An 11,942-nucleotide genomic window follows, 5' to 3' on the forward strand; every position below is an offset into this window, starting at 1 on the left:
AACGGCGAACCTGGATTGCCCCGTCGAAGAAAAATTGGAAAGAATCAGGCAGCAGAGAAAATGTTAATTAGACATTCAGTAAATACTGAGAATACTGACTCCTAGTATTTAAGGATGGCATAAACTCCTTGTCCGTAGAATGCTAGATACCAAGTAAGAGAACCATCTGTTCTTCATGTACATGATTCTAATCGCATCATCAATATCTTCAGCTGTTCATTATACTCAAAGGTCATCGCGTGCCCTGTTGTTCATTCGCTTCACCCATTGGAGCTCAATTGACCAAGCCGCATCCATACAGCTCCAGCCTATGAGCACGAGTTGCAAGGAGCTTTCGAATCATTATATCGACGACGAATCATTGTTTCCAAAACCGCTGAAGATGTCTTCATCTCGATCGAAGGGCTCCTCCAAAGGGTCTTCCCACGGCAGCAAGGATAAGTCTAACCGGGTGGGTTCTTGCTCGGATTCTATTCCCCTCTAAACAGGACTTGTTCGAGATTCTTTGTGCTAACCACCGAGAAACCCGGCTTGGCCCGATAGTCTGTTCGCCAGCTGATCGAGTCGCTCCAAACCCACCGAGTCAACACGCTCACAGAGCTCTGCCGGATCGAACGATTCGCAGCGTCATGCGAGTCTGAGGAAGATGCCCGTGCGTTCCAGGGTCCCATGACAGCGGCCTGGTCCTACTACGTTAGTAGTAACCAGATGCTCTCGGAGCTGCGGGGCCTTACACCGAATTACCCTTTTTGTGGCGATATCTTGACCTCTGCACAGGCTCTGGTGCGCAGTGATCCAGAGTCGAACCGGAGCTGGAATTTTGCTTGGCTGTGCCTGATAAAGATCACAGACAGGTGCGTTACTCATCTGTGTTTATCCCAACAGAGTGGGACCTGAATAACGGGGGTGGTCTAACCCGCTTGAACTTTGACAGTAACTTGGTCGCTACCTATGCCGAGTCCGAAGCTGCTCGGCCGGAGATGTGGGGGGGAAACGAGCCTGATGAGGAACAGATCCAACAGCTAGCCGCTTGCTTCCAGTATGAATGGGATCTCGCGGTGCAGACGATGTTGCAGCACTGGACCGTGGCGCCAACATGGTACTAGCCACTTTGATGTAGCTGTAGTGGAGAGGGGCTGTAACTTACCGAATGGTGTATATTATAGGTGTAACAAGCATTGACGCTGGCGTTAAGTGCATGATCACCGGAAGGGCTAGGCAGCCTAACAGGTCTTGACATTGGGGTTTGGGATGAAGCCAACTTTCATTTCGTTTCACACTATCACTTGGGGCCAATAAAATTATACAGGCAATGCTTATTTAACTTCCCAGGCGGTTCATCGTAGTTCTGTCATACAGTCCGATTCAAGTATCCTGCGGCATCGCTTGATTGGAGCCGAACCATCAGTTAATTGTCCCCCCCGGAGCAAGGGGAGCACGGATTGGTTTGAACTGGTGATCAACATGGCGAAACCACACCGTTAAGCGCTCTTTCAGATGGATTCTTAGGGGGCGGCCCGGTTGCACCTCATTATATGGCAACTTCATACCGAACCTTCCTTTAGAAGAGGCGTAGCCGGTGCACCGCTCGAGTCTATAGAGGATTTCATGACAATTAGCTTCTGTACAGGCCAACTCATTCGTCCTTCGCTCATGAAGTGGGCTTTCAGCCCTTTGCCTTTATTTTAAAAGTACTGCTTGACGAACCGGAGCCGATTAACGTAGTGCATTGTGCTGCTAGCACGGGTCCGATCGGCGGTTGGGCTGAGAATGCTTGTATACCTAAGTGAGCTTTCACTGCGGGCTGCGTTTATATCAACTCTCGATAATAATGTCTACCTGAGTTATCTAAACCACTCCGGAATGTTGCGTTTTTATCCCTCCCGCCCCACCCCCTCCAGCAATCAAAAAAACCTGGTGCACACTGCCAGTATTTATATTCATGTTATACAATGCGGGATTCGGAACATGCAGCTGATCCTGATTTGTTTCGTGATCATCGACACCGTATTCAGTCTGGTATCGGGGTGTTTTCCGTTGTAGGCAACTTCTCGCTGGACAGTCGGGTATATTTTGATACCAGAGACATACTTGCTTATAAAAGAATAGGTTACGCGAGAATTCATGCAATTAAAGATCAGTCGCTCTGGCACAGTAGCATTTAGCAGGTACAGTAGCATTCTCCAACATATAAGCAAGCGACATTAGCTTGCACTTGCTCAGTGGCCCGTCTCATGTTGATCCCCCACTCCTAGTATTGTTCCGTTATTGGTCGTCTCACAGGTGTTGTTAGCCAGTCAAGAATTGGGGCTGCAATTACCAACGAATAGCTTCCGGTCTCTGCGCGCTCAGCGCCCGACCCGCCCAGCACGCCAACATGCCACAGGCTGCAGTGTCTGCGTGCCCCCGCATTGAGTTTTTTGTCCGTTGCACGTCGTTCTTCCATCGTTAGCCTCGGACTAGAACAAAGCACGGTTTGTGAGGCTCCGCCACGCGATTTATTATTCGAACGGTTAATTATAGATGCTAGCGGTGACGGCGTGGGAGAAGCCGAGAATTCTCAGATAATCTCAAGCTGCCATCCTTTTTCGAAACACGCCAATACCTACTACCTTGGGCAGGCGTCCGTCGGGCCCAGAGTCAGAGAAATTCCTTAACCGCGGCAGCCAGGGCGGGGATCTCGTCTCTGTTAAAGTCCGCTACTATCATTCTCATAATTAGGCCGCGGTTCGTTCATCTGCCTATACGTTTCCATCATTCGATTTATCTCGAGAGCCCTCCGGCCACCGCACTATCGAGCGCTATTCATCTTGTATCTCCGGAGATGGGGCTTCCTGTTCGGTTGCTATTGAATCCTGCCCCTGGGTTGTCTCATGTCCCATCGCGGCGCATCGAAGATCGCGCCGAACCGCCACAGCAATCCATGACTGGTGCGCAGCAGGGAACGATTCAACAGCGCAGCGAGCCCTCCGCAGGATCGCATCCGCCTTCGTCGGCTGCTGAGGATTCTTCGGCATCTCCTGCGACAGATTCCTCAATTTCTATTGGCACGAACCGAAAACATCCTGCTACCTGGTCGTCTCCCTCGTCAACCGCGATGGCTCGGGCCCGCAAGGTAAAACCCCGCGGGGTGAATCCTCAAGGCACTTTTTCCTTCTCGATCAATACGGGAAATTCAGGTCCGCGACGTAGAGGCCCGCTCTCCGCCGAACAGAGAAAAAGGACGGCCCTCATTCGCAAAATGGGCGCTTGCCTCGACTGCCGCCGCAAGAAGGTTTCTGTAAGCATTCCTAAATCAACAAAGCCGACGCGTATATCTTGCTCACTTGATTTCCCGGCCAGTGTCAGCCAGATCACCAGAAAAACGTCCTCTATCGTACGGATGGAGACGCGGAAATCAGTGGAGGATAAAGACACTGATACGAGACGAGGAGGAAGAACGGCGGGCCTCAGCTGGTGCCAGATCGATACAGCCGGGTATTTCACTTGCTGAGCCTTGTCCCGACGTATGATTAAATCCTACATGTTTTGGGTGCCGCTGTCGATTAAACGCCCCGACCGCCGGGGGTTATCTAAGATTCTTCGTTCGTGCGTCAACAGCGCGTCCAGCGGTGCGTTTTGCCCGCATAAAGCGTATAATTGAACCCAGGATCATTTCATATGATGACTTCAACATGTCTTAGAAAACCTGTAGCGAGAGCCCAGAGATAACACGAATTCACGTCGTATCCTGCCTGGGAAAGGGATGCGTTAGCTTCGACCGTTAGCGTCCCGATCTCCAGACTTGGTTGATACCTCGGTTTGGATGATCTTCTGGTTTTTGTGCTTGAACATACACCACCAGCAACTCCCAAATCGCTGAACGAGTGAATGGCTCACCTGTGCAGCCACTCTGGCTATCACGAGGTAGTTCGCTACCTGGGATCTCATAACTCACTAAGATCTACAGGATGAGGAACGCATATAGCCTTAGGACTCGGAAATTATTTAACTACCCAATTCTAGTATCTTCTTCATTTGCTCGACGTAATTTTCGGTGTGTTTCACGTCCTTAGGAGGACTGTAGAAGCTTCGCAGTATCGCTGGTTATCACACCTCAGCCAACAAAAATTTAAAGTTAACTAGGCAAATCATACGAATCTTGTCCTGTTCTTTACTGCTTTTTACAACTTGCATCTAGCGAGAGGCAGGGCTCCCCTAGGAGAATGTTGCCCCCTAAGAGTCATGCTCCCTGTTTATAGCAACGTGACTTTGAGAACACCGCAATGTCTACCTAGCAAGGGGAATGTGGATCTGACATCAATACCACCATCTCGAATATTTAGACGTCTGTACTCTGCACTGATAGCAGAGAAAATCGTGCCACATAGTAAAGGCACCATCCTGTGTCATAGTGGTACATGGCGAGAAGTCATCATGTTATTCATTCCCACGCAAAGTAAAGAGGTCTAGCTAGTTAATGTATTGACATTCATGTCAGAGACCTATCTTCCCACTAGGTCCCTAGCTACATATACAACAACACTACGGAGCGCTTTTTGTCAGCTATCACCTTCCAGACTAGGTGTCAATCCACATCTAATTCTTGTTAGCACTGGACAGTAATGCTAAGAGGAAGTAAATGTTCGTCCTATCTATAGTATGTTTCTATCTAGGATCATCCAGTACTCACCAGAGAACTGTACCGACTTTGGATTCCCTAATACAGTACAGTCTTAAGTAACAAACTAAAATTCGGCTTTCAAGCATTTTCTATTCCTAATCTGTAATAGCCCCAGGCAACTTACTTGATTCCCCACGTTGCTGTCTAGGGCAAGTTTAGCCGCAGGGACCACGAGAAGTCCGTCATGGCTTTGCGGTTCGACTTGCAATCTCTACGGTTCCGCTGGCATGCAAGATGCGTGAGGAAGTGATCACCGGTACTTCTAGATGCAGTCTAGGCTGTGGAATATTGGGGTGTATGAAAGCTACCCCGGCATATGTGCATCGCCCGGTGTCTATGGTATGCGTCTGCGGAATAAGCATGTGAGATGACTCGGAGCTGCTCAGAGTGGAACATGCCAAGACCCCTTGGCGCGTTCAATAATACCGGTAGGGCTTGGGATACGAGTACCACGCTGGGTGCGATATGCTGTCTACACCATCAGTAACCTCCTATAAATACATCCCATGTACCTACCTTCCAGGCTCGGAACCCAACGCCCCACTGAGCTGAGTCAATTCAATGCCTCTGGTTCGTTGGAGGGTTGATCCGCCATGCATCCGACGAAACCACTAGTTCGGTCTATTTGGGGGGAGGCTTGCGCCACTTGCCACATTGAGGGGTAGAGCCAGGGGCTTCCGGGATTTCGTACAGCTCGGGATAATACCGCAGGAACGGCGGCCGGCTCCGTTCATCGCCAACGCCCCTGCATCGATTAGTTCAATTAGCCCAGACGCCGCGAGGATTTGAGAAACTAGGATAGGTCTCTCCGTCTGTCTGCTACACGTGTCACATCCGGGTCTAGTACTTCAGAAGCTACAGATAAGGCACAAGCGAGATAGTAGTAGCACTGTCTTTAGCGGCAGCGAAGAACGAGCACCTGATGCCTCAATAAAAACATCGATCCTCAGGCACGGATTTGACGTTCCGTGCGGTTGAGGTCGGGGTTTACGTCGGCTAGCTCGGCGAGCGGGAGTACCCAATGTCGGCCCTGGCTTGAATCCCACCAACCTGCCGATAATGCTGCATCCCGGGTAATGGATGCCAGGTACGTTAGCCGCAGCTTATGCATCCTGCTGCAGGAGCACGGATGGATAATCTCAGCACGCATTCACAGTGCCGAGAGCGGTGGAGGCTGGCATTAAGAGCGTAGGACTATCGAACATTTCATCCGTTTCGTCATTAGGTGTTCTCTTTAGGCTTGGAGTGGAAGGATTTCGTTTCCAAGGCGTGACAAACGCCGTACACACGCATACAATGCCTTCCCACCATATCCCACCCCACACTCCGCCAACGCTGCATGCCCTCCCACGTCCAGTTCACACACATAATCAACGCAGACAAATTCGCCGATCCTAGGGTCCTACGTACATCTATCCGAACCATCAGCAAGAGATTTTTGAGATCTATGATAGTGGAAGGTACCCTTCGGCCTTCATTATGGTAAAAAGTTCCTGATAGAGTAATTCCATAATGGAGTCTGTGAGGTAGATTGTCAGTAGTATAATTTATAAGGTAGTAATTTGCGAGGTTCCAACCTCTGCAAATAGGCAAGCAATGACAAGGAAGCTGAGCAAGCTACAGGCTTGGAGGCTATACTTCGTCGTTACAAATAACGTCAAAATTTCCCCTGACTTTACACCCCTTTCTCCGACATCTCCACATTTCCCACCACACGCCTCCATCACCCTTTCAATATTGGCAATAGTGGCATCCTGAGCCACCACCCTAACTCCAACCCGCCCTCCTCTGCCACCCACTGGGACGTAGTGCTACGCCAAGACATGGGCATGTCCATCGTTTTACAGGGGATGGGACAATGTGACAAGATCACGGGAAGAGTGCCAATGCAGGATGAACGCGGCATGCGTGGAGTCGTAGGTTTATGTTAGTCAAATCGAAGGGTGAGAGACCGAGCACATCTGGGCGGCTAACTCAAACGATCATCGCCCACCCTACTTGGCGAGAGCAGGATGTCCAGGCTGGCAAGCGCGTTTTCCAATCCTTTTGTCCGCTAGTTGTGAGGGGATGGGCCCACAAAGGCAAAAGTATAAAGCATGGAGGAATCCACGGCTTCCGGGACTCTTCTACGTAGTGAACTGCACACGGTGCTCCGCGGCCATCAAGTTATATCTTGTATTGAAGCCGTACTCACTCTTCGAGACTTTCCGCCACCGCTTCCCGCTTCCCGCTTCTCCAAGGTAGTTACACACTCGTGGCCCATCATTCTCCCAACACTCAATCCAACAATGACTTGGGCCCGCGTCCTCGTTTGTTATGGGCTCTTCGCCTTTTCAGCCGTCCCGGCTGCTCTCAGCCGGGCGGTCTCCGGCACAAGACCAAAACTTGTTGCTAGAAAGGACTGGGAAGGGGCTGCCTATACCTGGCTCTATCAGTTTCCGCTCCCTATCCCCCCTGTCAAGACAGCATCCATGTGAGAACTCTACCAGCATATCAATGTGATACATTTGGTGCTAAGCAGGCCATTAGGACTATCACGAACCCTGTGACGGGCAACCCAATCGATTATTACGAGATCCATATCAACCAATTCACCCAAAATATTTACCCCACCAAGGGCGATGCAGTTCTCGTTGGGTACGATGGAATGTCTCCCGGTCCTACATTCATTGTAGAAAAGGGGCGTGAGACTGTGGTGCGCTTTGTCAACAACGCAACCATGGACAGTGCCGTCCATCTGCACGGCTCGTATTCTGTGAGTACATACCCAAAGGGTTTGGTGCATTTGAATGCAAAATGTGGAGACATACTCCAGCTAACAGAACTGACTACAGCGTGCCCCATGGGATGGATGGGCGGAAGACGTAATTGCACCGGGACAATTCAAGGACTACTATTATCCCAACAGCCAATCAGCACGTTTTCTGTGGTACCACGATCATGCGGTCGCGCATGTAAGTACCCTAGATGAGTGTGGGAGTAGATCAGATCAGATCAAGAGGGTTCTAACGCATTGATCAGACGGCCGAGAATGCATATTTCGGTACCTACTAGCCCGACTTCCAAGCTGATAATGATGCACGGGGGCTGACAATGAATATTATAGGGCAAGCAGGGGGTTATATCTTACACGATCCTGCGGAGGACGCGCTGAACTTGCCGTCCGGATATGGCCAATTCGACATCCCCCTCATCCTGACGTCCAAGCAATACCGGAGCGATGGTAAGCTCTTCAGCCCGGCGTCGGAGGATGACTCCCTCTATGGCGACGTCATTCATGTCAACGGCCAGCCGTGGCCATACTTCAATGTTCAGCCCCGCAAGTACCGGCTTCGTTTCCTCGACGCCTCCGTCTCCCGAAGTTTCCTCTTGTACTTTCAGCGTCAGTCGGGATCTAGCGCCAAGATACCGTTCCAGGTAATCGCCTCCGATTCCGGGTTGCTCGAATCGCCCGTCACCACATCTGAGATATACATTTCGATGGCGGAGCGCTACGAGATTGTCTTCGACTTTGCGCCGTTTGCTGGACAAAATATCACCCTGCGAAACACCGAGGATGTTGGCGAGGACGAGGACTACCTCCACACTGACAAGGTCATGCGCTTCGTGGTGTCCAGCACCCCGGTTGTAGATACCAGTGTCGTCCCGTCCACGTTAGCAACGGTGCATTGGCCCACCCCGGCCGGTCCCGGCACGGAACGTCACTTCGAGTTCCACCGGTCCAACAGCCAGTGGCAGATCAATGGGGTCGTCTTCGCCGATGTGGCCAATCGAGTTCTCGCGAATGTGCCTCGCGGTACCGTTGAGGTCTGGGAGCTCGAGAACAGCAGTGGCGGATGGAGCCATCCCATCCACATCCACCTGGTTGATTTCAAAGTTCTTTCACGGACGGAAGGCGATCGTCCGCTCTTCGACTACGAGACTCGGGGGCTGAAGGATGTCGTCTGGCTCGCACCTGGTGAGACAGTCAGAGTTGAGGCTCATTACGCGCCTTGGGACGGCGTGTACATGTTTCATTGCCACAACCTCATTCATGAAGACGTAAGTACCACCTCGGAATGCCCTAGGCAAATGGCTGGTCGGTCTTGGATGCCACATACTTACAAGGGCCCAGCACGAAATGATGGCCGCATTCAACGTGACGGCGCTGGCCGATCTCGGGTACAATGAGACGTCTTTTATTGACCCAATGGAAAGTCGCTGGCGTGCCGAAGCAGTCACAGCAGCCAAGTTTACCCCGGCGGCTATCACAGAGAAGGTCCAGTTCATGGCAAGCCTCGAGCCTTATAACAACGTTGAGGAGGTGTTTGACGTTCTGGAGGACTACTGGGAAAACCACAATTGATGGTGATGACTTGTCTGCTTCAGCTAGTTGAATGTTGGATTTGCTCACTGTAGCTCAGGATCATAGCAGCTAAGATAGAAATATTGGATAAGGTTCTGAGATCCATCTTTACCCTTATTCTCTAAGTTTTCTTCAGCCATCGGACTGCCCACTAGCCTCCGAATCACCATCGTTCCCCCATCCGTCCAGGCCATCGTCATTACTAGCTATAATTGCTGTATTATCCGCTCCATTCGACTCTTCATCTTCGGCTTCTATATTTCTCCCGTATTTTCCCCTCCCGTGCTACTCTCGGCGGATATATCGATCTGCTCGCCGGCCAACCACTACCTCAGAGCGCCGGGGTTAATGATCCCGATTGCATGAAGCTAGACAGTATGAACTTGGGAACGTACCCTGGATAGCCGCCCCTCTGGCTGTATTCGCGGTGGAGATGGCCTCTGATACAAGGTGCGCATATCATCTGCATGTTTAGCGTGATCCGGATCGTTGTGGTCCCTCACACCAAACAGTTTACCGTCGAGGGTTTGCCGGATTTCATTCATATTAGGTCGGTCTATTGGCTCATCCATCATACACCGCATCACCAGAGTCCTGAGCTGAGGATCGACATTGCTGAACCGTTCATTGTCATGGCGGCAGATATAGTTTCCATAAGTCCACCTTGGCCGTCCTTGTTGTCCGGCGCTCTTGGGTTTTCGCGTTGCTTTTATGGCCTGTCTTTTCCTTCGGGTCGGAGCCTTGCGCACTGTTGCCTTTGCTGTCTTGGCGATCTCAACCTGGGAAGCAGTGGGCATCTTCTTTGCCCGTCTTGATGGCTGCACGCGTCTTTGGGGTTTGGGGAGGCTTGTGATCTCATCTTCACTGTCGTCGGCATCTTGACGGTTTCCAGTTTCATAATCGTCGCCCAGAAACGGATTTTTAGCTATCACAGCTTTCTTTCCCCTTCCAGGCGGAACCTTGCGTACTGTCGCCTTTGCTGTCTTAGCATTTTCAACCTGGAAAGCGGTGGGCATATTCTTGGCTAGTCTTTGTGGCTGTACGCGTCTTGGTGGCTGCACGTATCTTGGGGGTTTTGGGGGATTTGTAAATTTATTTCCGTTATTACCGACATCCCAACCGACTCCATAGTCATCGTCTGGAAAAGGATATTCAGGGATGTTGTCGACTTTTTCCGGGATAGGCCCCTCAGGTGGATGGCATTGCGTGATCAAACACCACATCACCTGTCCGAGCGCCCACATGTTGGTTTTCCAGGTATATTGTGCAGCCACTCTCGAACTTTTGGGTGGATAGGTAGAGACGTAATTCCACTCTGTAGTAAATTGTTCCTACATTTAGAGAACAGTTAGGTTATGAGTAGGCAAACTAGATTACTAACATCTCACCGGAGTATACCAGAACCGTTTTCCGCTGCGTCTGGTATTCCACAGAGAGCTTCTGTTTTCGGGAAGTCGCCACTCATTGATATCCATACAGAGACCGAAGTCATTAAGCTACGTGTTTCGAACGGAGCATTTCCAAGTTAGAGATACTACCCATATATAATGACTAAAGCTGTTGATTAACATATGCGTACCTTCAGCAATGGCGTAACTAAGTGATAAACGGAGACCGGGGACTCCTCGTTGTCTAGGGTGCCGACAAGTACTAGTAATACCGTTAGTAAACAATCACAACCATTTGTATCACGGGTATTGGGACATCACGGCTTACTGTTGGTTGGATCAATGTCGAAATGAATCCAGCTCTTGTTGTTTCCGCTCCATTTCCCCGAGTTCTCCGCGGAGTTTTTTGGGATCCGCTCGTACACCTCTTGAGGGTCATCCTCGTTGAAATCATCCCAATACCGTGGCGGGTAACGTAAGGCCACAGCCATCTGGAACACTGAATCAAACGTAGGGGGAGTTAGGACAGTCTCAAGAAGTCATCTGAAGAGATCCTTACGGCAATCGAAAATTCCCCAAAGAGTCTGATCGCTGAGCCTCGTAGACCTGTCTGACGCGGTCCTGCACAACTTTTCCAAGGAGCCACACGGGGAATACTTCAGAAACAGGACGAAACAGTCTTCCTCAGAGTCTCCAGTTCCGGTATCATCGATTCTCTGTTTCTTCGTAGGCGGGTCGGTAGAAGTTGAGGACTGTCGAGGACGTTTTCTCTCGGAGTCTTCACCTATGCCAAGGTTTAGAGCCTGCACTACATGTTGGGCACCCGCGAATTCCTAGGCGAGTTTCACATTCGTAAGCATTCACTCTCGAGGATTGTCTCTGTGGGCCGAGACTCGCAGGGGCTATACTCTGATCGTTTTGCGCTCCTCCTTCAGTTCCTCCTCATCGCCATCAAGCCGACACTTTGCGACGCAATATGCTTTCGCATCCGACTCGCCTAATCGCTCAAACAGGGCAGCCATGCCTTGACCGCCCCACCCCAACATCTTAACGAACCTGAGCTGATGTGGTCCAAGTCTTTCGGCAAGTTCGCGGGCAGCATTGTAGGCTTGAGCTCTGTTGTCCGGTACGAAATTGGCGGGGTACTTGTGGAATTCGATCCCTGATGGAGCCCTTTCGCTCTGGGGTCCGAGGCCAAACTCTTCCTTCGTGATTCCAGGCCATGTCTTCACCCCACCTTTATACCTGGGAAGTGTAATTTGTTGCCACTCGGATCTGCGTTCTTCGGTCCAGTCCCTCCACGCGCCCCGGATGTAGAAGTCAAAATAATCTATCGTACGTTGCTTCCGCTCGACTTGCTGCGATGGCGGCCTGGGTTTGCGGGCCTTGGCTTTCTTCCGTGGCATGATGTGAAACCTGGGACGATCGGGGGTTGTAGGTTACCTTGTGGTCAGAGCTGGGTGGAAGGCTGCCCTTAACTTAGTGTAGTCGAACAAAGCGAAGTCGGCAGTCAAGGTCTTTGTACGGTTGAACATGACTTGGCGTT

General features: G+C 50.8%; 2 protein-coding genes across 2 annotated transcripts; one reads left to right on the forward strand and one right to left on the reverse strand.

Moving 5' to 3' along the window:
* Positions 1-6,951: 6,951 nt before the first annotated feature.
* Positions 6,952-9,008, forward strand: MFIFM68171_02749 (Bilirubin oxidase; the record flags this gene model as incomplete). The annotated part of the gene is made up of 6 exons (XM_071058171.1): positions 6,952-7,136; positions 7,193-7,418; positions 7,498-7,617; positions 7,685-7,706; positions 7,770-8,704; positions 8,778-9,008. 6 exons carry the CDS (start codon positions 6,952-6,954, stop codon positions 9,006-9,008), a joined length of 1,719 nt encoding a protein of 572 aa, XP_070914272.1.
* Positions 9,009-11,298: 2,290 nt separating this feature from the next.
* MFIFM68171_02750 (uncharacterized protein) lies at positions 11,299-11,802 on the reverse strand (the record flags this gene model as incomplete). Its single annotated transcript, XM_071058172.1, has 1 exon — positions 11,299-11,802. The coding sequence occupies one exon, from the start codon at positions 11,800-11,802 to the stop codon at positions 11,299-11,301; it is 504 nt and encodes a 167-aa protein (XP_070914273.1).
* Positions 11,803-11,942: the final 140 nt, after the last annotated feature.

Source organism: Madurella fahalii, assembly GCF_045866475.1.
Source record: "Madurella fahalii IFM 68171 DNA, scaffold_1, whole genome shotgun sequence".
Classification (NCBI taxonomy): Eukaryota; Fungi; Ascomycota; class Sordariomycetes; order Sordariales; genus Madurella; species Madurella fahalii.